The 26,379-nt window shown below is 37.6% G+C and overlaps 1 protein-coding gene across 1 annotated transcript; it reads right to left on the bottom strand.

Moving 5' to 3' along the window:
- Positions 1-121: 121 nt before the first annotated feature.
- On the bottom strand, positions 122-23,778 carry ssbp2a (single stranded DNA binding protein 2a). Its single transcript, XM_053480929.1, has 17 exons — positions 23,646-23,778; positions 16,525-16,597; positions 13,523-13,584; positions 13,349-13,433; positions 7,050-7,130; positions 5,351-5,410; positions 5,188-5,245; positions 4,928-4,998; positions 4,772-4,833; positions 4,577-4,625; positions 4,423-4,458; positions 4,285-4,342; positions 3,730-3,800; positions 2,424-2,502; positions 2,285-2,313; positions 2,086-2,184; positions 122-294 (listed from the first exon to the last, which is right to left on the bottom strand). Exons 1-17 carry the CDS (start codon positions 23,693-23,695, stop codon positions 265-267), a joined length of 1,053 nt encoding a protein of 350 aa, XP_053336904.1. The 5' UTR covers positions 23,696-23,778; the 3' UTR covers positions 122-264.
- Between the last annotated feature and the right edge of the window lie 2,601 nt (positions 23,779-26,379).

Here is a 26,379-nt window from a genome sequence, read left to right as displayed (position 1 = left end):
ACAGACAGACATACAGACAAATAGCATGACAGGTGAAGCAGAAATCCTGCAGAAACATTTGGGCTGTTCTTTTCCACACTTATGCCTTGAGCTACCGAGTGACAGGTTAAAAAAAAAAAAAAAAAAAAACAAGCCTAAAGCCTGCTTTTGGTTTTGTTCCAGACTGGCTGTGCTCGATCGGGCAAATGTTTGTTACACTTCAGTGCTCCAATGGGAAACATCAATGATCCAAGTGCGTTTGTGTCTTATTTGTTCCATTCAGTGTCACACACTCATCGTCATGTTGGGAGAGTACTGCAGAGAAACAGAAAGATTTCTTATACTCAGCATAGAAAAATTGCACAGGCAAGGAAAGCATCGAATCAGTATCTGTACAAGTATAAGAAATATTATTTGTAATAGAGTAACAACACTTTACATTAAATAAATGTCACAATTTCTTGTAAAATGTTAAAGTTGGATAAGGAAAGGGAAGTTTCCACCCTGACAACTTGCACATTATTCATTTAATTAACACAATCTTTGATTTGTAATCTGAGTTGTTTTTTCTAGTTTAAACCTTATTCATGGACACAATGGTACTGGGCATTGGTCTATTTTCACTTTGGTTAAAGGTTTCCTGCCTTATCCACAATGGTATTTCTCTACTATCTGATATACAAAGAAATCCATGCAGATCTTCAGTTCTTTAATCTGTCAATCTTTCCTATTTCCTCATCTGTATACTCCGCTCAAATATACTGCCTGTCCAAAAAAAAAAAAGTTGCACATTCTAAGATTTAATTTAGTCACCTTTAGCTTTGATTACAGCACACAATGTGCTGACCAGTTTATGTGTGAAAATGATTCCTCATGCTCCCAGAAACCACTTTTTCACAATTTGAGTCATAGAATATGCCCATGCCATCAGGGAAGAAAAGCTCCACTGATGTGATAACCTGGTCATTCAGTACATTCAGGTCATCACCTGACTTTTTATATTATTGTTACATCACGTAACTGAGTCTAGACCTGAATAACTAAAGCAACAAGATGCTTTTACAGTGGCCAGTATGCATGATGGGTGCATCACTTCACATGCTTCCCTTCTTACCCTGACACACCCATCACTTTGGAACAGAGTTGATCTGGACTTATTAGACCACATGACCTTTTGCTATTGCTCCAAATTCCAATCTCTATGCTCCCTAGCAAACCAAAGCTTTTTTAGTTTTCTGATTAGGCTTACTATCAAGTGGTTTTCTTTTAGACATGCAGCTGTTTAGTCCCAATCCTGAGTTCTCATTACATTGTGTGTGTGTGTGTGTATGGAATTGTTCTTATATTTACTATTAAACATACCTATGTTTTTTTACTGTTAATTTTTTTGTTTACCATGGAACTTCACTAAGTGATCTCCAGTCATAGTTTTCTTTTACAAAATTGATGCTTTAATACTATCCTTCCTGGTTTTGATAATGTGTTAAAGAGTTCATTACCAAGTTCCAGTAATTTTCCAGTAATCTCCTTGAATGTTTTCTTTGAATGAGGCAGCTTAATAATTTGACCCTTTTGACAGGCAGTGTTGATCATCGCTTTAACACCGCTAAACATCACGAATGCTCACGAACCTCCAATTTAAATTTATGTCATGTGTTTCAAGGTGGAGTTTTCTTTTTTTTTTCTTCCTCTTCTTCTTTTGAGAGAAATCATAACCAAGAGTTGGCAGGCGAATGGCTGAAAATGGCACAGCCTAATCTTAACTTTGTCATGAGCTATAGAACAAACTTCCTAACAAAATAACTGAGAATTATAATGTTTAGAATTCAAATATCTAGCACTTTCCTCACTTATTAAATAAACATGTTAACTTACCTATATGTTCTTGTGTGTCTGTTTTTATTTTACATATAGTGGTGTATATGTGTGCTTTGTTGTGTGCATACAGGTATAATGTATTTGTACTCTGTAGGTGATCAGACTTTTTCCAAACTGACAAGCTCCACAAATGATCAAAACCTTTATCTAGACGCTAAATAATCTCTTAATTTTTACCCTTAAATGTTTCATTTCAAAAGTGAAACTATGAGAATCACTGCGACATACACTCTCGTTCTGAAAGGGGTTGAGGAAGCTGCTAGGCATTTCTCCATCCCCTCTCGGTGTACTGGGCTGGGTGTTCATACTCAGGTTCCCAGGGGAGCTCTGGGAAATATACAGATAAACATTATGTCAGTAAAATTCCCATGCCTTTACACAACCGTGAATTAGAGTCTTTTGGGAAAGCAAAGGAAGCCTCCTGTACCTTTGGGAGGCTGTCAATGTCACCTGATGCTGATAAGACAAAAAGAAAGAGTGAATCTATTTATGGATGTTAGGACAACAATTTTTTTTTTTTTTTTTGCTTTACATAGCAGTTTGTAATATGTCGGTAATGCTCATACCTAATGAGCCATTCAGAGGATGAGCTTCTATTCCTGCAACTCCTCCCATTGCACCATCAACACAAGGACCAACAGGAAACTAAAGAATTATGAAAAAGAACAATGAGACAAATACACACATGCATTCAATTCTTTTCAAACTAGAAACAAACCAGCTTTTATTTTTTCATCAATTTGATCTACACTAGCGCTTCTTTTGGATCGGACTACACAGGCCCAGTGTGCATTAATAACTCTTGGCCACCCATGACCACTGGATTTCCTTCCTTAGATTTCTTTTGGTATGCCCTAACCAGTGCGGACCAGGAAGACCTGCAGTTGCTCTGACCCAGTCCTCTAGCCATCAAAATTTGGCCTTTGTCAAAATAATTCACATCCTTATGCTTGCCCATTTGGTTTGCTTTCAACACATCAACTTTAAAAAGGTTCACTGGCTGCCTAATATATCCCACCCATTTCCGGCCGCCATTTGTAACGAGGTATGGAGAATGTACGTACTGTAGCTAAGTGTGACATAGGCCGAATTGTAATGATTAGACAACTGGGTCAGATCAACTTCAAAACCTGCAGCTCTTGTGGGATGTTTCCAGGCTGCAGTACTCAGGCATACCAAAAGTGATTCAAGTGAGGAGAACCAGTGAACTGGCAACAGAGTCATGGGTGGCTAAGGCTCACTGGGGAGTGAGGTCCAATTCAATAAAAGTGTGAGTGTAGATCAAATTGAAGGAAAGGTTAAGATAGAAAGGTGTCAGAACGCACTGTGCATCACTGTTATGGTGGCAAAAGTGTGGATCTACTCAATTTTACACAGGTGGTTATAATGTTATGGCTGATCTGTGTATACCTTCAACAGGGGCAAAAAATGCAGGATTTATAAATATGCAGTGAAAATGTTCCATTTAGGTTTGCCAGGTCTCAGCAAAGTGTCCGGCCCAACTTCATCTTAAATACCACACAATGTCCAGAGACTAGCTTTTTAGGCATTACTAACTTTACGTATCAACCTGGTTAGTTAATTAACTAACCAGGTTGATACGTTTTTCCAAATTATTTGCCATGTCATCCTTGAACAAAAACTGCATTGGATGTGATTGTATCATACAAACCTATTATGCCTAGATATAACAGATTTATTTGTCTTTATGTAGTTTTTATAAAAAACTGTAAATATAGCAATTTGTTATCTTATCTAACCCAAGCTCTACTCTGCAAATAAAGTCAGATAATTCTCATATAGGATCATGTTCTTCAAAAAAAAAAAGAAATATTTCCAGTAAATGATAAAAGGGTGCTGGATGGGTCTTACATTTGGCCTGTTTCCATTTGATGGGACTGAATTCATCACACTGTACATGTTGTCCCCTGAACTGGTTGACTCTGAAATGAAACAGGTAATGAACCCATAAACGCATTATTATGTAAAGCGCAATCCAAACACACTATATATGGCCAAAAGTTTGCGAACACTCAGCTATCACACTATTTGCGTCTGCTGAGCGTCCCATTTTACAGTAGAGGTAGTCCACCTTTGCCATTGAAATAACATCCACTCTTCTGGGAAGGCTTTTCACTGATTTTGAAGTGCATGTGCCTTGGAGATTTGCGCTCACTCAGCCACAAGAGTATTAGTGAGGTCATGAGCTCAGGGATCCGTGAAGGATACTCAAATTCTTCCACTTCAATCGTAGTCTTAATGAAGCTCACTTTATGGACTGGGACATCATCATGACAAAGGTTTTGGCCTCTTAAATCCGCTACAAGGAAATTGTAATTTTGTGGCAAAAGTTTAGCCATGGTCAGGTGTCCACATAGTTTTGGCCATATGGTGTATATTTTCGGTCTTTACAGACCAGTGTTTTACCTGCAGGACTCGGCATGACCGGTGTCCCTGGAGCACCTCCTCCACTTCCCGTTGGCCCCTATGAATACACCAAATCAGCTCAATCAAACTGTCTGGCATTCCCTTTGTAGAACAGATTTCTATCAAGAAAACACCTACTGTGTAACTTCCTGGAGATGATGATGAATATGGAATCTGCAAAAACAAAGCAAGTGTGACAAAAACAAAGAGAATGTGAGAACAAACTGTTTATATAATAGTTTATTGTGAATATTTACTGGTTCTGGTTTGCTATGCGTTATAATGCACTCACCGAGTTGGAGTTCGGAGGATTTATCCAAGACCTCCCTCCTCCTGGAGCCCTACACACAAAATAACAGGAGACATAACAGAGCAGTTCCAGCCTCCCACATGCAATGGACAGATGAAGGAGTGATACATATTTTTTTTAACAAAAACATGAGGGAGTTGTTAAAACTAAATAATAATGGCTTTAGTGCACACTCACATGCCAGGCATTGCTGGTCCCATTAATGAATGTACAGGAGGCCTCATTCCACCCGCCAAGTTCTGCAAGAAGCCATCATGAGTGGATCAGTTTAATCATAATTTAAGTCATATCCATCTACAAGTGGAGTTGGTAAGAGGATATGGTGGGCCAAACCTGTGGTCCAATAGGAACTATTCCTCTTGGAGGCATCATTCTCTGCATTGGCCCATTCATGTGAAGATGGCCTGAGAAAGAAGATCTGTCAGGAAAACCTTTAAACATAGTGTATGGCATTTAAGTGTCCTTAAAGTGTCCATGATGCTGGCGTTTCAGAGGTTCTGGACTAAAAATCGAGACTTTTAAGATCTAAATCCTGCAGAACCACTGCTAAAACCTTAAGGTCAATTTCTCATTTATATGCAAGAACATCTCACCTGGCTGCCTCATGGGATCCATCCCACTTAAGAGTGGCTGGTTGCCTGGGCCCATCGCCTGGACAAAATGTACAATAATTAGCGTGTCACAATACCTTTACAGAGACTCTAGATAATTAACGCATGAAATAGTGAAATTTGCACTGAGGATGCAAGACTGTACCTGACTGGGCATTCTGAGTGGAGCTCTGGGGCCTCCAGGGCAACGCGGGGACATGAACTGCTATTAAAATGCAAGAACATGGACTTCTGAAGAGTTATCAAGTACTTAGAGCTGATATTAAGTGGAATATACTGAAAAACAATTACCACGGTCTCACTGTAATTGTCACCTGCGTTACCCTACACTACTTTAAGTAAGCAATAATTATATGTTTGTCCATTGTTTCAAACAAAGCCTAATTACTTTAACTAATCACCATCTCTGAGCACCACTAGAGGGCAATGTGTGATCTACTTTCATCAACAAACATCAGTTTTACACAAGCCATCATACATTATGGCGAACCTTTGAAAACGTACTTCAGTAACCTGCGTAACTCTGAGCTGAATTCTAATGCTATGACTACATGATTTTATGGTACACCATGCGGCATCTAAATAAAAAAAAGAAATGAGTAAAACAAAGCACTGGTGGCAAAAAAATACCCAATGAATGGTGTTCTTTGGATTCCTGTTCTTGGCTGATGGAAGTGGTGTCTGACGTGATCTTCTGCTGTTGTGGCCCAGCTGCGATAAGGTTTGATATCCAGTCTGACATGCTTTTCTGCTCAACATGATTGTAAAGGCTCTATATTTGCAATATCGTAGCCTTCCTGTCGCCTTAAAAAGGTCCGTCAATACTCATTCATCACCAATGTGCTCTCAAATGCAGAGCTGCTCCTTGGATGTTTTTTTTTTGCACCATTCTGTTCTCAGCTCTAGGGACTGTTGTGCATGAAACTCCTAGAAGTTCAACCAGCCTCATGGCATGCTGCGTTCAAAATCACTGGGATCACATTTCTCCCTATTCTGATGTCTGAGGCTTTTGATCCTATCTGTATTATTGTATGCATGCAGCTGGCATTAGGATGGTCTGTTGGACAACTACATGAATGAACAGGTATACACAAGTCCGACAATTTTATATTTCATAAAAACATGGAATTATTATTTTTTTCTATTTAATGTATGCCAATCCTTATGTTTGTACATCTACTCAGTTCCTTCTGATGCATAAACTGATAAACAGGTTTTTATTGGAGAAAGACGTAGGACAGGAGTGATGGTAAAGCTTTTCTGGGAGCTGAGTTCGAAGAATGTGAATGAAGACCGTCAGTTGTCATTAGTGGGCCAGAAGAGTGGCCCAGAGTTCAGCTGCTGACATTAAATCAATCTGTTTATTCTCTGCTCTCTGAGTGGATCTCCATAAATTCCTCATTGATGTACTCCAGAGTATTGTTATTGGCAACTGTGCAGGAGTGCAGGCTTTTACAAAAGAAAAAAAAAAACAGCTAAACAAGTACAAACACAGACTTCCTTTGCAGCTAATGAATTCCCGATATCAAACAATAACACTGTAATACCAGTTTCTGGGAAGAAAAATTATAAAATAAGATTCACTATCATCTCCCTACATGTTACACCCCTTAGGTAGGGTTAATTGGAAATGCCCAACTTTGGCATCAGCACCAATGAAACAAAGAAAAATAAAGTCAACGATTTGGCATGAGAATAAAAAAAACACTACAAATTATCCTTAATAATAATAATAATAATAATAATAATAATAATAAATAATTGCAAATAATTTTTTTCTTTTTAGAATTTTTTTCACATTTCAGTAAGGGCGTAGTCATGCATGTCGGTGTGTGTTTTTGTACCTGGAAGAATCCAGGGGGTAATGGCATTCCTTCTCCAGGAGGGAGGTTCCCACTTGCAGGGCTGGGCACAGCGGCTGCACTCTGGGAGGAAAAACACACATAACAAGCGATATCACTTTTTTAGCTACCAAACTATAGATCTTGTAGTTAAGAGGAAAGAGCAGTAAATCTGGACCCCAGGGAGTTTAAGGGGATAACCACTAACACTCAGTAAACACTCACACATAGTCCATACTCTTCACAGGATCGAAAACACAGACAGGAAATCCGAAACAATAGCAGGTTGAGAAAGCCCTCGCACCGTCTGGCAAACTCATTTGACCCACTGAATAATTAACAGTGCTGCTGTTGAGTAACTAGTGTTTCATGTGGAGGTTTTAGCTGTCTGCTTACACTCAATGGAAAAGATGATAACTCTAGAAACCAAGAAGCTCGATTTTTCTAAATATATAATACTATGCATAAACATTGAGTTAAAGGAAGACAGACACAGAAGCTAGTGAGATCCAGGTCTGCATAATTATGATTACTACAACAGTAAATGTTAACGCCCTCATAAAAAATAATGATTTTCTCTAATATCTACTAAGATAGCTACCAAATACCAGTCAGCAAAACTGTAAAAATATTTTACTTTAAAGGTCCCATATTTTACAATGTCTTCAACAAGTTAATAAAGGCCTCAGATACCCTTAAAGTAAATCTAATGATCCATCTGAAAATATTCCTCAAATAATGCATTTGTTCTTATCTCAAACTTCCTTTATATCACTCCTCCTACAAATGCACAGTTTCAGTGTCTATGTAGATAAGCTACTGCTATGTCAAGTCAGCGGAGGGTATCTTCTTATATGAGGTCACAATAGGGGGAAAAATTGAAATGGTTTGTTATACGTAGATTTTAGGAAGGCTGGTCTGGAAAAACGGCTTTAACTGGCTGGAAAGATGAGGGAGACTGAGACCTACACTTGGCAGTCATGTGACATATTGGATTCCAACAACAAAGAAGATGATAAATGTGCATAAAGGTATAAAGGTTTTTTTCTTTGTACAGCATACACACAGGAGACCTATCTAAATGTCTAAAAATGACTGATAAGTTGTTTTCGCATTATAGGGGCCCTTTAAAATCATTAAGAGCTATATTTATATTTTGGAGTTATATCCTTAATTTATAATATAAACTTCCTGTTTATGTGGATTAGATTTTTTTCTTACTATTTATAGCATGACATCACAACTATAAAGTTATAAAGTTTTTAGAAAATGACAATAGTCATTACAGCAAAAATATTTAAAATTTTTTTTTTTTTATTTTAACCCTAACAAGTAATAAAATCTTTTTAAATATAAAAAAGGTGATCTGTTTCTTTTAAACAAAAATGTCACTATTTGTGGAATCAGAAACTATATCTGAACCCATTCCCAAGATGAGTTTGTACAACAGTTTGTTCATGGTAGACTCACCGTCTATTTCACATCTTAAAGCATGGCTCAGAGGACAGCATGTTGTTTCACTAATGAGTCAGTATTCAGAAGCATAGAAACAACAACAATTCATCAGAGCAGACATCACAGCTGCAACATCTGACCGCAGGCGAAGGACAGTGGAGGAGGACGTAGCATCTGTTTCAGGTTTGCGTATGAAAGTGTGTACCATTTCAAGAAGCTGGTGCGCACTGCAGTTGTATTATGTTCAATTTATCCGAAAGGATTCAGTTCACACTACAAGCTCACACCCCACACCGAGGTTTTAATTTGCTGTTACAAAACTGTTTTCGTACACACATTTTACAAGGATCATAAGCCGACTTGCTGAGATTATTTCTAAATGGGCTTTGTCTGCTTATCAGGCCATATTGATTAGACGTGTTGTTTTAATGTGTGTCTCTGTGTGTCTGTGTGTGCGTTAACTTCAGCAGAGAGAAGGATTCCATCTCTCTCATTATTAGAGAAACGTGGTGAGAATGACAAGTGCGCTCGTCTAGACAACCCCCACTGTAGAATAAGCATCTGTCAAAGACATGGAAGAATTGCGTCTGCTGTCGAACTGAGACATTACCAGGTTCGGGTTCTGTTAAACATTGTTCTATTTTTCTTTTTCTTAATAACATTGTTTATACAATCTTTAGACAGCTGGTTGATTCCGATCATTCTGTCTGGAAATCTCAGACAGTGGTGAAATGATACTGGGACTGTCTTATTCACAATGCACCGAGAACAGCTGAACTAAGTCAAGGTGATGAGACTCTGTTGGAATCAGGACAACTTTTTATAATAATATTGTAAAGGAAAAAAAATTCTAAAACACTTTAACCCAATAACGACTTACATTATTATTTAGTTGTTCCCAATGAATCACAGATAGAAAAACTGGTCATCAGGAAGTTCAGGAATTTCCCGGTGGACTTCCTTGTTTACTTATTTATTTATTTATGCATTATTACAAATGCTCTCTCTTACAAATGCTCATTGGCAGCTGACAGGACACACACACACAACAGGTCATCATTGGGAAACTACCAAATGACTGGTTAGTTAAAATAAAATCAGAGAATGTACAGTAAGAGGCCTAAGCGGAACACAACAGGAGTCTGGCTATACTGTATGTTGTACTATTAATTTTGGATAATCTATTTAAATTTTATTTTTAACAGGTCAATCTAGAAACTCATGATGATTCATTTAGTTTCAAGTTCTTCCGCTAAAACATGTCCTGAATTCCTCAGTTATTATCTTACACCCAATACAGTAACATTAACCATGTAAGGAATGAGAGTGTAGACAAGGTGGTTGCTTTGACTTCCTGAGACATGCAAAGAAAAGATTTCCGCTGTACGGTACTATATATATATATATATAAAGAATTTATGTGACTTACAACTAGCTAGGAAACAGCTCTAACGTAACATAATGTCAGGAAATATACAGTTGCCAACACCTCTTTTTTTTTTTCTCTCTCCTCCATCCCCACTACTTCCATCCATCCATCCTCAGCTATGCCATTAACCCATTTCCTGTGTGAGCTTTGGGGAAAGATGTCATTTGAAAACAAACAGAGGGGAAAGAGAGATAAACTATTGCTCTTTTATTGCCAGTGAACTTTGGAAGCTTGGTGGAAAATGTGAGGAAGGAAAGAACGGCAAGTTGATGGCCATCAGGAAAAAGGGACATGGAAACCAGTTTTCCCAGGCAATGTTATGTCTGCCTCAATAATAAAAAAGTAAAGTTCTATATTGCGTTAAATATGAACAAAAAGTCAAAAAAGTTTTTACCCTAAAGCATAATCTAGAGTAGTGCTGTGCACAAAAACCCAGCACGATAGTTCCAGACGTGTGCAATCGAAAGCATTTCAGCTCCATGATAGCGTCCTAGCTGCCAGCATTAGTTTCCACTCACCATTAAGAGCGCTGGTTTGATCTTTCTCTTTAAAATGCAAATGAGACCCCAAAAACAGCCCCGCGCTCTTTCCTCCTCAGCATTTTGGGTTGAAAACCTTCATTAACATGCTTAAATGCCAACAAAATATTACAAGCTATTTCATGCTGGCATGCTTCTCATCTTTCTCCTGTTCATGTTCAAGCGTGTGTGAACACAATGAAAATGAGTGCGCGGGCAACACTGGCTTTCTTGCTGAACATTATGTTAGCAGAGAAATCTACAGTAAGAGTTACACAGGCTAGTAAATAATAAAAAGTGAATGTTCGAAAGGAGTAGGAGCAAGTTATAATGTCGTGTAAAATACATGCATACTGGCGGCAATCAGATGTAAAATTCAGATGAAAAAAAAACAACTGATTATTTTATATGAGGCTTATTTCTTAGTGATGATTACTATAGTGATTTCACAGGAACATCAATTTTAGGTGACTTCAATATTTGGTGCATGAAGTACAGACATACTGCCTCTTAATATCTTTAAAAGATGACAGTAAGATGCTTCTTTTAGATGGAACATCCATATACAGCAAAAAAAAAAAAAAAGCAATTAGATTGTCTAGTAGAGCTTTCCTGAAACACACTAATGGATTGTGGATAAAAATAGTTTGTACTTATAAAGCCGCTTGATGCAAGGTGTTCATTTAGAGAGGTATCGTCGTGTTGACAGTGTTAGCAGAAAAATAAAAAAATTTATATATTATTGTGAAAAAAAAATTAAATAATAAATGTCAGAAATCAAGATTAGGTTTTCATGAATGTTCTTCTAATATCATATGGGAGAGCTTAAACAGTTGTAACCTGCTCATTTTCTCTAAAGGCACACAGTGCAGTGGTGACTTTATTATGCACTTCATTATGCATGCCTTCTGTTTGCAAGATTGTGAGAAATCATGGGTACAGCCTGGTACAATATATATATTTATTATTGAGACATGACCCAAATTTTTGCTGAGCTTATGGAAAAAATATTTTAAAATATAGTCTTATTAAATAAATGAAAGTAAATAGCATTTTATATGTGGTCTCATACACCATGCTTGCAATAACGGCATCAATCAATGACTGCGTCAACATCAAACAGGTAGGACTTATGTCAGGTAAGACATATGCCAGCTCTTCCATTAAACACGCTACTTTTTAAAATGAAATAGCTAGCACACATCTAAGCTTCCTAATAGAGGTTATGTAAAGGTTGGGCCGAATTCCCATGAATGGGTTTGGAGGAGTTGCGTATAGAAGAAAAGCGTGACGACGATGGATAGTGATCCCTTTGTGTCGCCAGTGCAACCCTGGCAGCCGACACGAAACATATATTAATGTTTGCAGAGTTAAGTGTCCTTTAAAAAGTTTGTTTTAAATTAAGTTTTAAAACTCACATACAGTAGGAACTGCAGCACTTTAGGCCGCTCCACTGAGTCGTAGCGTACACAGAAAATGATGAATGCGCAAAAGCATGAGGACATAAAAACTAAGTGCACTCTTTATTAGAAGATATTCTCAATTATTTTATAGAATGCTTTGAGCGAAATATAACAAAGTCAGCCAATAAATACAATTAAATACAATCTAATATTCTCAAAACTAGATAGAAACTGATATTTCTCTAAAATCCCACCATGATTATATTGTACTATTTTTTTTCAATTTCTAATTTGTCTGTGCAAATACCAAATCTATTTCTAATTTGTCTGCTATCATTTCCTATACGTTTACTTACCAAAGATGATATGCTAATGTAAGTCTGCTGCAATTTTGGTGGTGGTACAATTGACAAGTGCAATGTAATGATGAGATGTTGCCACATTGCGATATAATAATTGTAACTCAAGACTCTTTTCATTTCAGTAAAATTATACATCATGGCTGACTACATTGGGAAATTGACAAAAAAAAAAGAAAAAACACAAACAAGTACATGATGGTATGTGGAAATTGTGCAATCAGAAATTGAGGTAAAAAATGTTGCACATACATTTGTTCCCAAACACACACACAGCATATACACACTAGATTGTGCACGCAACTTCGTTCACGTGAAATTAAATTGCACACTCAAAAGTGCAGAATGAAGGTGCGAGATCGCGTTTATTAAGTAGATTTCAACTGCACACTCATAAGTGCGTATTACTTTTTTTTATACTGTATATGTCACCTCAAGCTCAGCCAAATACAACTTTAAAAATCCCATTAAATCTTATTCAGTAGTTTATACATGATGCGTGCACAAACAAACAGACAAAAATTCCAAAAAGCATGTTAACTAATTACTGTATCTTACACCCAAATTTATTTTTTCACAAATATTCTCAAAGTACAGACCTGCCCACTTTACAGTTTTATTATATGTACTGTATAGATATGTTGATGGCATGAGTTTTTTCTTTCTTTTGAAAACATTCCATAACATTAACCATAAACCATAAAATAATTTTTAAAAAGGCCCTACACATTGTTACACATCACAAATGCATTCCTTACCACTTTGAATGTTCACTAGCTAGCAGAACTCAGTAGCAGGACTACCGATTTGTACTGTAGTATCAATAAGTTGCATTTTGCAGAAGACCAAAAAAATCCTTTTTTCCTTTTATTCTCTCTTTCTGTGCTCTTTCTAACGGTGTTTACCACAAAGGTATGACATCATGCTTTTCATCCCTTCACAACTCATTTATCATCTCTCCCAGGGTCCCCTCTTTCTCTCCAGCTGCTCTAATTCCCAGTAACAACCTCCCAGCTTGTTAAAAAAAAAAATCCGAGGCACAAAAATATCATGCCATTATTTGTCTCACCTAAAATTCTAAAGAATTATTACTACAGCCATTCTATTCCAAAGCTCACCATAAGCACGTTTTACTTACATAGTCATGGAAGGCTTTGGCCTCACTTGAATGTTCACACGTTTCTCTCCTTTCAGGAGCTGCACAGTAGAGATCCCAGAAAACACTGCAAAGCAAGACAAATCTCTGCATTAATTAAGTCAAGCTTCGTCAGACACATATGGAGATTGGTCACGCTGGATGTGAGCGGCTTACCACCACCAGGAGTGAAGGAACCCAGGTGGCTCTCCCAGCGTGATGTTCTTCTCCCATCGGATCTGTCAGGGTCAGACAGAGAACACTAGGCTGAGTGATTACAGCCTTACTGAAAAAGTACTGCTGACTCATCCCTCTTGCACAGAATTAATAGCAGTTTATTTCTGGAGTCATGGCTATAACGGATGAGAGAATAAAGTCTGTAGTCTATAAACCCATCAAAGTAATATTTTTTTTTGTGCTATCCACTGTGTATACTGTACTTATTACAGTGATAGTATGGGTTTTGCTCTTGGCATGCATGGAAAAAAAATGAACTCACTGGCTACTTATGAAATAAATCTTAACATGAAATCACTGTTTATTTTAAAGCACTCATTTGTCATTTATCTGTCAGTAATCTGCGGAATGTGAAGTGAATCATGCAATGAAAACAATGAGCTTCCCTCTTCCGTCAATCTGAAAACATCCTTGCTAATAAAACCACATGTATATAAAGTAAGCCTTGAGTCAGTCCTTACTTCTTCATTTTAATGTAAATTGAAATCCAATTACATTTAAAGTGCTTAAAGATACAGTTTTAAAATTGCCTGTTTATGTAATATCAGCAGCAACCTCATTTCCCCTCTTGTCTATTCTAACCACTCAGTACTTAGCATCACAGACATGCTAATCAGCCACCTAATCATCCGCACCTGTTTCACACTGGTTCATGCATTAAGTTTGATTGGTTTTCATAGGCGACTGTGTGGTTTAACGAATGAAATGTTCCTCTGAAACTGCTCAGGTACAGGGACTGAACTGAAAATGAGAGCTTTTCCAACATGAGAGCCAGAAAAGTCCTTCAGGAAGCCTGGACAAACTATTCTCCAAGACTAGACGTTAAAACAGTCTGGCTCTTTGGAAGCAAAGTATAAGTCTTTTGCACCATGCTATACAGTAAATCCAGTGTATGTTGTGAGTTAAATATTAAGGAAAAGACAATTCCATAATTGTACCCCACCTGGGGCGTAGCTAAATAGTTAACAAAAAGACTAAAATAAAGACTCCACTTCTTATCTTTTCTACTGTAACAACTAATTAGGCAATTACAAGGCAGATACTTTACTTAATCTAAGCTTAAGGATACTCAAAGGATAGAGATGTTGGATTCTCAGCCCCTGACGACCACTTGTTCTTTGAGAATTTCACATATGCCAGTATTTCAAGACTAACATAAAAGCATGAACTTTCACTGATGACCCACAATGTCATACGTAACTACTGTATAAACGGATTCACCTAGCACCACCCTGTTGACTTCCTTTTCCTCTAACAGCATGTCTTGTCATGTTTTATTTCTTGCTTAAAAATTGATGGAGAAATCTGATTATCATTTACACAGATGCAGTATTTTCGTCTCAACATCTTGCATTGATGCTAGACCTCTGATTTCTTTCTCTCTTTTTTTTTTTGGTATTGAGCTGCCTGGATGAGCTGTCCATGATTTCTGTCCACACAATAATCCAGCAGCTGCTGTAAACAGCGTGGGTGGCTGAGTGCCCATGTTATCCATTGTGCTTGTTTGTGTGAGTCTCTGTCACTGCTAGGGAGATACAGAAGGGTTATTTTGGGGGCTGCGTGGGCTGGCTGCATGGCCAGGGTGGCGAAAGATGGGAGTCGCAAAGGAAGCGGTATACAATAGGAGGGAATGTCTTAAGACTTGTCTCGTTCGTGTCTGAGTCACAATATGCTTTGGGTGTCTCAGAAGTGCCTGTGTTTCTGCAGTGATCTTGTTTTTCTGTTTCTTTTTTTTTAGCCAGGCATATTTTCTTTTTGATTTTTAATACTCTTGCTTCAGATCAAAAGGATAAAGCCAATTACATTATATTATATAATATTATATTATATTACAGTGAAACCTCGGATTGCGAGTAACGCAGTTTGCGTGTGTTCCGCAAAACGAGCAAAGATTTTAAATACATTTTGACTTGAAAAATGAGCAAGTCTGTATGATGCATGCGTTTCTTGTTTTGACGCCGAGCGTCATGTGATCACAACTGAGCCAACGGTTTTTCTCTCTCTCTTGTGCTATTGAATTATGGGTAATCATCTCTTCTGCTGGTCTTACTGGCCAAAACTCTTACTGGTATAATCAACATCCATGCACGTGTGTACTGTTTACTGTAACACTGTGACCACTTGTGTGTATGTAATACATATTTTATTTTGTGTTTCTAAGCGCATGTGTACAGCGCACGTGTACTGTTTCTTATAACACGTGTGTGCGTGCATGTAAAACAAAAGAAAGGTTAGAGATCCATTTTTTCCTTCTCTATTTCAGCCTGTCGTTATGTGTGTGCGTGCGTAATTTGACACCATGCCCCTTCACTCTCTCTCTCTCTTTCCCCTTTACAAATTTTTGATTTGTTTTGATTTATGAGTATTTTGGAATACAAGCCCACTTCCGGAACGAATTGTGCTCGTAATCCGAGGTTCCACTGTATATTATATTATATTATATTATATTATATTATAAATATTATAAATATTATAAATATTATATTATATTATATTATATTAATCTTACAAATGTGTGATCTAATAAAAAATCCAAAATATTAAAAATAAAACAAAAACAATATCAGTCCCTGATTAAATGGCTACATATTATGACTGCAATAGTTGGTGTAGCTGAGAACTAACTGTAATGTGTAGTCGGTATACAGCACTAAAAGCAGCACGGTGGATGCTAATTCTTGTCCTTGACAAAGTGTGAACATGCTCACAAGCAACTGTCTGTGTCTCTCTGAGATCATCTCGGTGCAGAGTAACTCAATTAGCCTGGAGCAAGGACAAAACCAGAGCGTCCTACAGCTTACACACAGTGAAATGTCTAAGCTTCCTCTATGGATCCTAAATGCCTACTGTAAAGAAACCGTGTTTATAAAAAAAAATAAAATAAAAAAAAAAGCCCACTGAGTTCACATTATTTAAGGTGATGGTGTGCTGCATTTACGTACCTCTGAGAGGAAGGTCTGTGCAGATTTCTGAGCTCCAACATGTAGCAGATATTCATAAACATAGAGGGCTAGCCTGCAAAGAAGAAATGGAAAAATAAAAAAAAATAAAAAAAATTAGATAATAAAATCTGTGGGGAAATGGGAGTGGTAATGTACATGTCTACTAGGAATTTATGTTTATATTTATTATGATACTGATTATATCTGATACTGATATACTGTATCTTAGCACTAAGCTGACTCTTCCCTGTTGTTCACATCTTTCATGAAACAACTCACTTATGATGACATAACGCTTTTTTTAAAAATGGCATGAAATAATTTGATATATAATTTTTAGGACAACATAATCTCTAATAATGATACCCCACATTAAATTATTGCACCTCTAATTTGGACCAGATTAAGTACATGAATTTTACATAACAATTTTTTTCCTCCAGACAGTGCAATCAATCTGGTCAGTCTGGCCAAAATTAAAGCATTGTACTGGTACTTATTATTGTTATTACTACCATAACCACCTTTGTCTATCTTCAATACGTTCGAATATTATCAACAGAACACAACAAACGTCTCCAAAGGGTCCAAATCACTACCTTTAAATGAAAATCAGAGGACTAAGGAAATGAAGAGAGGCATATTTGTTTGACTTTGCATGTAACAAAAAACTAAATTTAAAATTACCAAACAAAAAAGAAAAAAAAACCTAATGCAAAGATATTAACAATGAATGCAAAGGTAGCAAGCATTTAAAAATGAAATAGGAGATTTTCAATACATCAACTATGACTATTCATGCAGCTATTTATATTCTAGTTAAAACATGAAATCACTACAAATTAATTTTTATTTAAAAATAATGTCCACCTTTAATTTCTGCCATTCCCACCTTTACTGCAGAATGAGAAATGCATTTTACGCAACATGTAAAGGAGTGGGTGAGAGATGGACAGATCACTGTTAATACTCCTCTATAATATATAGACAAAGATCGACCATAATAATGAATCCACATGCATAATAGTGTATAGGGTGCCTTGTGTCACCAAAGCTCTGTTGACATCTTGACCTACACGATAGCTGCAGATCTTGTCAACTTTGAGGTGGGGCATTCGTGGATCGGATTTGTTTGTCCGGCACATCCTACAGATTTCTAATCAGATTGAGATCATCAGCAAATTTAACCCTTTGCCAGGACACATTATGCTGCTTAAAGTAGCCACTGCTATTGAGGAATATTCTTTCCATTAAGTGGTATAAATTGTTTGCAACAATTTTTAAGTAGGTGGTATGTGCCAAGGTAACAAATGAATGCCAAGGTTTCCCAGAAAAAACTGCCTAGAGCATCCAACCACCACCGCATGCCTTCCCGTAGTGCATCCTAGAGCCATTTCTTACCCTGGTAAACAGAACACACTCACCTGGCTGTTTACATGGTGTGATGGAAAACAGCAACGATTAAACTAGACTACCTTCTTGCATTGATTAGTGGTTCAGTTTTGACGCCCACACGCTCATTGTATGCACTTTTGGCATTGGACAGGAGTCAGCATGTGCATTCTTACTAGTCTGCAGTTTTGGGAGCCAATGACTCTGTAAGCAAGTCACCAGGTGTCCTGTTTTGGATTAGCTTATTTGACATTCCCAAAGTTGCCCGCAGTGTGTGAATGAGTGTGAGAGTGTGTGTATGTATGTGCGTGTGCCCTGCGATGGATTGGCACCCTGTCCAGGGTTGTACCCCGCCATGTGCCCCAACTCTCCTGGGATAGGCTCCAGGTCCCCCGCAACCCTGAATACAGGATTAAGCTATATAGACGATGAGTGAGCGAGTGTAATGATAAGGTTAATTTCAATAGATTTCACTGGAGAAAGCCAAGCACTAGTGTGTTCTAGTAATTGTGATGCGTCTGTGTTTTTTCACGAATTACTCAGGACAGCCTCACAGTCATAAACTGCTTAGGCTGTGGAAGTGTGTGCTGTAATTCAACTCGGCTCGTCCAGTGTAAATGCAGAGGTATCATAAAATAAATTGAAAGCATACACTGCTGAGATCATGGGAGTATGCAGTCTGTAATAAACCTTTGTGTTTACACTCAAGGAACATGACTAAGAGAAATCAGGGACGGTTTAAACACTGCACAGAGGTACTAACATTCAAACGCTTCTTTTTCCCTAAATCCTGGTGTACGACTTGCCTTGCAGAGCAGAGGATGTGCGAGAGGAGTTTCTGCAAACCTCACCAACACCCACAGACACAGAATGCAAAGACACATTGGACAATACTGAAATGGTAGAAAGCTCTTTCATTCTCAGGCTCTTTATGTCTCATCTTTTTCCAGACTTGGATACTGCTGCCTGAAGTTTATATGCAGGTTATGGGGTTGATCTGATCTGCACATTTTTTTTAATTAAAAAAAAAAAAAAAAAAGCACATATTATATATATATATATATATATATATATATATATATATATATATATATATATATACACACACACACACACAGGACAAAAATAAATGTAGCAGAACCAGAGGGACGAGTGTTCACAGGAGGAGGCATTTCATGTGCGAGAGGGTAGTGTAGAGGTTGGAATAATGATAGCAGATTTCATGGAAACTAAGATGAAAGAGAGCCAGGGTTGAGGGAGGAGACCCGGATGCTGGAAATAAGTTTAAAATTAACACTCCTGAGTTTCTGTCAGACTCAATGAAGCATCGAAAAAGGGGATGGGAAAGAAGGAGAGATGGAGAGAGACTCCCCAGAAGAACAAAAAGCAAACGCTACAGAGCGGAACAGAGACTGCCTTCAGTGTGAGACTGGTTTACTAGATAAACATTTCAAACTCTCTGGACCATAAAATAAAAGGAAAGAGGTGGACAAATATTTTATTTTATTATACCTTACTCTGCATAATAATATTTAAAAAAAGAAAGAAAGAAAAAAAAAAAGATATGCACTCTTTGAGTGGATAAGCCTGTGGCAGTCCCAGACTTTATCATCTGTGTTTTAGAAAGAATCATTATGAGACCATCATGACATTTGCAATATGTAAATTAGCTCTGCACAAACATTAACAGATTAGCTTGACATTTATATATATTTTCTCCTCCGCTGTGAATCTGCTTGTCACTTCCCACTTGGCTCGGGAGAACATCTTACTAATCAAAGGAAAGGAATGAAATCGTACACTACTGAAGAGTAGGACCATGTGACCTCTAGCACGCATTTAAGGAAATGCAAAAATGCAGACGTGCGTGCTGATAAAACACATCCTGTAAACGAGTCACTGAAATGTCATTCATAAAGATGGTGGCAGTGCCGAAGGGGATGGATGTGTTTTTCAAAAGCTGCGTTCAAAATAAGGTATTAAAAATGCAGATCCACCATGGACAAATTCTAATAATCCTGCGAGATATCAGTCACAGCCATTCAGCCGTGGCATTATGACCACTGACAGGTGAAAGGAAATAACATTCATTATCTTATTACATTGGTGCCTGGAAGTGGGTGGGATATATTAGGCAGCAAGTGTATATTTTGTTCCTGAAGTTAAAGTGTTGGTCATGTTTAGGTATTCTGACAAAGGCCATATTGTGATAGCTAGAAGACCAGGTCAGAGCAACTCCAGAACTGCAGTTCTTTTTGGGATGTTCCTGGACTGCGGTGGTCATGACGTAGAAAAACAGGCCCAAGGAAAAAATATATATATAAATGCTTCAAGATGGTTTAAGGAACAATGAGTTCAAGGTGTTGACTTGGCCTGCAAATTCTCTAGATCTCAATCCAATCGAGCATCTGTGAAACATGCTGGAAAAACAAGTCAGATCCGTGTAGGCCACACTTTGCAACGTAAAGGACTTAGGGGAGCTGCTACTGGTGGCTTGATGCCAGACACTACAGCATTCTTTAGGTCCGGGGGAGTCCATGTCTCGGCGGACCACGGCAGCACATGGCAAAAATTAGACCTACTCAATATAATTTTATGGTTGATTAGTGTATTTAATTTTGTTATATACTCTTGAACATCAAAAAAGAACCAGACACACAGAAGTACATTTATATAAAGTGGGATCTCAGTGGTTAAGGTATTGGACTACAGTTTGGAAGGTCCCAGATTTAAATCCCACGACCACCAAGTTGTCCCTGTTGGGCCCTTGAGCAAGGCTCTAAACCCTTAACTGCTCAGATGTATAATGAGATAAAAAAAAAATGTAAGTCACTTTTAGTAAGGGCATCTGCTGTAATGTAATGTAAATATAAAGACATTTACTTTATATGGCACTTCTGAAGGAGCCTGTTGCGTCCATCACAGGTGAGGCAAAATGAAAATAATTTAGGATGGAAAGCTATGAGGTTACATGACAAGCTGTATTTTTTGCTCACTTCATGAGTGAGAATAACGCAGGGTTGTTAAGGAATCTGCTATATACATACAAGGTATGCCATAAGTGAACATTAAAACTATGTTTTGCTGACAATATGTAACATTAAAGATAAATAAATAAATAAATAAATAAATAAATAAATAAACAAACAAATAAAGAAACAAATGGTAGGATGCTCGGGTATTAAAAGGAATAAAGCAAATAAGACTTTCTTCCAATTAAAAAATGTTAAAATTCGTTTTCTAACAGACTGTATCACACTCTTTCTCCTATAACACATTTTGCTTTCACCTTCCACTTAATTTCACTTACAGCTAAACACATAAGGCTACATGAAAACTGATAAAGCATTAGACAATAAAGCACTAGGCCTGTTACCTCCACAACGTGTCTGGCAAAGTCACATTTGAGAAGAGTTTCTTTTCTATTTTTCCAAACAGTTTTTCGAATAGGGTCTCATATCACATGAGAGGATCCGATATCAAGAAAAGGAAACGGCATGCTGTATTTGTAAGCATGTGTGTCACAAATCATATAGCAGAGACACATATAATGGATTTCACATCGAGAGGGAGATAACTAGTTGCTGATATAGCAACATGGAAATATAGTGATATACACAGTAAGAGGAAGAAATTGAAAAAACTAAACAAAGCAAAGAGAAAGACAATAGCAGAGTAATGAGGTAACTGTAAGGACAGAAACATCAGGATGGAAACCAAAAACTGCTACCATGGGAATGAAATTATATTTACAGACAATGAAACAAACTTCAACTTCTCACCTCAGTTATCACTTAAGATCAAAAATAAGACATGGGACACAAAGAGTAACTGCAGAACTTTACATCATTTCTTTGTTACACTGAAAGCACAGTGAGTGATCCTCGTAGGAATTTATGATTATAAAGGTAAACTCTGCTGTACAGAGACATTTGGGCCAGTTTACTGAATAATATTGTGCACTAAAAACACTCGGCAAGAACTTGTATAGGGTCGTTTCTTTATGCTGCATGTTAGGGGAAATTGAGGTAATCTGAATTATGCTAACCTTGTTTTTCTTTTTTGGCTGATTCAGTGAAATGATGCGCAGACTATGTGTCTGTGTATCTCTGATCGTTAAAGCAGCGTTACTGTTTCCTAGCTTATTTTTCCTTGTAATTTCACAAAATAATTTACATATTTACTATAAGACCACAAAGGGAGATTGATTAAAATTCTCATAGCATGATATACTGACATGAATGTAAACTTCTACATATAATCTTCCAGCTGTACAATGGAATCTAAAATAGACACATTAGCATCCATCACGTGGGCAAAATTTTTAAATGAGGTTTACTTATTGAGATGGGTTACTACATCTATATTTGTTAATGATAAATAATGTAACATCATCAAATATTATCTAGCATTACCTCCTGTTAATTAGAGTTCATGTGTTCATAAGGTGATACACAACATGACTTTATGGATAGCCTATATTTTCATTCACTCACGCAATCATCAATACCGCTTTATCCTGTATACATGTCATGGATGGACTAAAGCCTATCCTAGGAGAATTATGGCACAAGACAGGGTACACCAACGGATTCACGCATTCACAGGGGGAACATGCTAACTCCATGCACACAGACCCGACGGGAATCGAATCCGGACCCTGGGGGTACAAATCGACAGTGCTAACCACTGAACCACTGTGCCACCGTGCCTAATTTTCTTTTCATTTCACAAAATAATTTACATATTCACTGTGAGACCACAATGGCAGATCAAAAGGCATGATACACTGACATGAACTGTATAACCTTCCAGCTATACAATACAGCTTTATATGGAATACTAGATAGGCACCATAATATACATGACTTAGGAAAAACTTAAAGATGTGATTTATATTGTAAATATGTATATTTACATGTAACATGTGAATCATGGACACTGGTGTAGATGAAATAGAAACAGAGAGAGAGAGAGAGAGAGAGAGAGCCTCCAGGTACGCATCTTTGGAGCTTAAAATTTTAATTTAACATCCACATTATTTACACCTCCATTATTATTTACACCTAGATAAGCAAAGTGTTGGGGTTGAACACTGAACACCCTGGACCTGATGCTGTGGAGTGTCTGGTGTCGACAGTCTTTCTCAGACAGATACATGTACACAGCCTCGATGGTACACATGTCCAAAACTACACACAGCTGTTTTATCACATCTTCAAGACCAAAATGCATCCAATTGCGCATGCGCGCACCCCTCAACAGACATATATATATATATACACACAAAAACTAAGACTGTTTATCATGATCACCAACTACAGTACATCTACAGTATTCATTATAAGATGCCTGTTTATTTGGAAAGGCAAATTCTCTGGTCATTTCAAAACCTGAAATGCTGTATGTTTGCGTTTAGAACTTAATCCATTCTCTGAGTAAAGACAAATAATATACTGTATAGCCAAATCCGGATACAAACAGCCATCATGTAGCCTACCTACTGACGCCTCAGATATTGAATTTGACGACAGCGATGCACAATTTGCAGCAAGGTAATGACAACCATCTTTTCCTCTTATTAAAGAGTCGAGTCTAACAGGATGGAAACCTTTTGCTCTGAGCTCCGCACTCTTAATTCAGTTGTTTGCGACGCGCGTCATGGGTTATTCATCCACAGTGGCCATTTCGTTTCCCCCTCTTTCCTGGGAATAGAGAAATAAACTTACTTTTCTCTGGCTTGACTATCCGACGGTACCCGCACACTCTTGGAGTACATGCTCGCCTAGAGCACTAACAGCGCGCAACCTGTCAACCCATCACGCAGTCAAGCCGAGCGCCGTCACCATAGCGACTTGCGCAGGGTTTCCCACTATTGGGTGGACCGCGGTGACAAGCCACGCCCACATGCTGGACATCCACTGAGGCGCTACTGCGTGGCCACGCCTTTAAGGACGACCAGGTTTCAGGCTCCCACGTGGCTCTTAGTGTAGCAGGGCTGTCTCTCAAGCAGTGGGCGAGAAGAAGAGCTGCATAAACAACATCTACTCGACATGTCACAGATTATTTTAGTCAGTGTAGATATAACATGAATAATGTTTGCCAGACAAATAAAACAATAAGGAGTGTGTTTGTTCTTCCCCTCTGTTTTCTATGGAGAGGCTGGTAGAAGCTATATATCTGCCATTTAAAAGCAAAATAACATTGTGTTATTGATCACAGGGAATGATAGACAACTGAATGCGAAGCCCCTGAGCAATTAAGGCTCATTACTTTGATCAAATCAGCGTACCAGGAAATCAGTTAGGAAATCAGTTTATTAATTAAATTAATAAAAGATGAGTTCAATTCAGTGTGCTTTTTGGGTTTCTTCAGAGTACTTCAGTTTCCTCCCACAAATTGCCCATAGTGTGTGAATGAATGTGTGTGCCCTGTAAAGGAATAGCACCTTGCCAAGGCTGTATCCCGCTTCATGTCCTAAGTCTCCTGGTATAGGCTCCAGGCAGCCGCAACGCTGTAAACAGGACAAAGCAGGATAAACAATGAGTAAGTAATAAAAGATGGCTTGGTCATCTTGCATCTCCCGGGTCTGGGTTCGATTCCCACTTCGGGTCTGTGGAGTTTGCATAGAGTTTGCATGTTCTCTCCGTGCTTGGTTGGTTTCCTCCAGGTACTCAGGTTTCCTCGCACAGTTCAGCAGACAAGCAGATTGGGATAATTGGTATTCCCAAATTGCCTATTGCGTGTGAATGGACTGGCACTAAGTCTCCTGGGATATGATTAAGGCCCCCCAAGATAAAGCAGTATACAAAAGTAGTATACAGTATAAAAAAGATTAAACATTTTTGTCAAATTCACAACCTTAAATAAAATAATGTTCACAATTCACAAAACAACAATAAATCCCAATACAATGCATAAGTGAAACTGCATACATAGACAGACAGACAGACAAAAAGTTGACCAACCTACACTAGATTTAGATTTGGACAGTGTGCTCAAATATACTGTCCATTCTTTAAAATAACACTTGTGCTGGTTATGGTGGTGTGCTGTTCTGACAGCTTAGGTGGTAGGACGAAATAAAAAACCTAATTTAAAGGTTTCACATAAAATTTAATATTTGATTCTTGACATCCGAAAGAAGTTTACATTTCGTGTTGAAATAAAGTACACAATATTCATTACAAACTGACTGTAAGCAATCTTTATAAGGTCTATTCACAAAAATGGGCAAGCCTTCAGGCCAAGCAAGAGATAATCTTGAACAGTAGAGGTACTTTGGGGAATTAATTAGATGGATAAGAGCCAAAGTAATTATAGCATAATAAAATTTACCTGAAGGCTTTTGCTGAAATAAAAAGTCACAGATTATATTTCAGTCTGCACATTCTTTAGTTAAACAATGTCTAAAAATAAATGTACAGTATTATGACTTAAACCGATTTAAAGAACACACTGTAGCAGGCGCATTTGTTATTTATTGCATTCAATATTATTATTATATATATATATATATATATATATATATATATATATATAAAACTAAGTAAAAGGCCACCACAAAAATGTGATGTTTTAAAAATATTGCAACGTGATAGATATTCTTTCTGTGTCTGTTGCAGTTTGCGAGTTCTCTTTGTCCTTGTTGGGTTTCAGAGACATGCAGAAGTAGCGTACCCGAATTACTTGTAGTGTGTTTGTGTATGGCCCTGCAATAGACTGGCACTCTGTCCAGGTTGTACCTTGTGCCATAAGTCTCCTGTTATAAGCTCCAAGGTCCCAGCAACCCTGTACAGGATAAGCAGTATAGAAATTGAATGAATAAATGAATGATATTCAGAAATATACTGTATGGGAAATATAGAATGTTGCTATATTGCAGCAACCATTAAATATTAATTCACACAACTAATAAAAATACAACCTGCATACAGAAATGTGGTGAGTGCGTGGTATATATAAAAATCACAGCAATGATAATGAAAAGTGTTAATGCCATCCTGGTAAACACTGCCACCTAGTGGCGGAATTATGTAACTTTGCTTTCCTAATGGATTCCTGACACTTTCCGGCATTAAAGCTGTCAGTTTAAAGGTGTTGTTTAGGTATATAATTGTTGTTAATATTATCATTGTTACTTAATAACCTAATTACATTTTTGTTTAATTTTTATATTAATCTTAATATTTTTTGTTTTGTTCCATTTTTGATCTATTCCATTCCTGTAGTCTTCCTTCCATTGATGTAGGCAGATCTGTAAGCCATGACTATCTACACAAAGACTATCCAAATGAGCTTCACTCACCACTCCTCCCACTTTTTGACGCAAATTACTATATTGCACAGCAGGGCCCTAAGCACTGGCTCCCTAGAGGCCATGTCCTGCATTACCACGGGTGTAACAGCCATTGGATTATTCCCTTGGTAGTGCGCTTGTACAGGAAATAGACCATTATTTGG

This window comes from Clarias gariepinus, chromosome 21, assembly GCF_024256425.1.
Source record: "Clarias gariepinus isolate MV-2021 ecotype Netherlands chromosome 21, CGAR_prim_01v2, whole genome shotgun sequence".
Lineage (NCBI taxonomy): Eukaryota > Metazoa > Chordata > Actinopteri > Siluriformes > Clariidae > Clarias > Clarias gariepinus.
The sequence above is the reverse complement of the archived record's forward strand: the minus strand, read 5'-3'. Positions and strand labels throughout refer to the sequence as shown.

Coding starts and splice junctions, on each gene's coding strand:
- ssbp2a (XM_053480929.1), bottom strand. CDS start 23,695: ATGTACTCCAAGAGTGTGCGGGTACCGTCGGATAGTCAAGCCAGAGAA. Junction 4,459..4,576: donor ATCCTCCGAACTCCAACTCG/GTGAGTGCATTA, acceptor TTGTTTTTGCAG/ATTCCATATTCATCATCATC. Junction 2,185..2,284: donor ACATTGACAGCCTCCCAAAG/GTACAGGAGGCT, acceptor TATATTTCCCAG/AGCTCCCCTGGGAACCTGAG.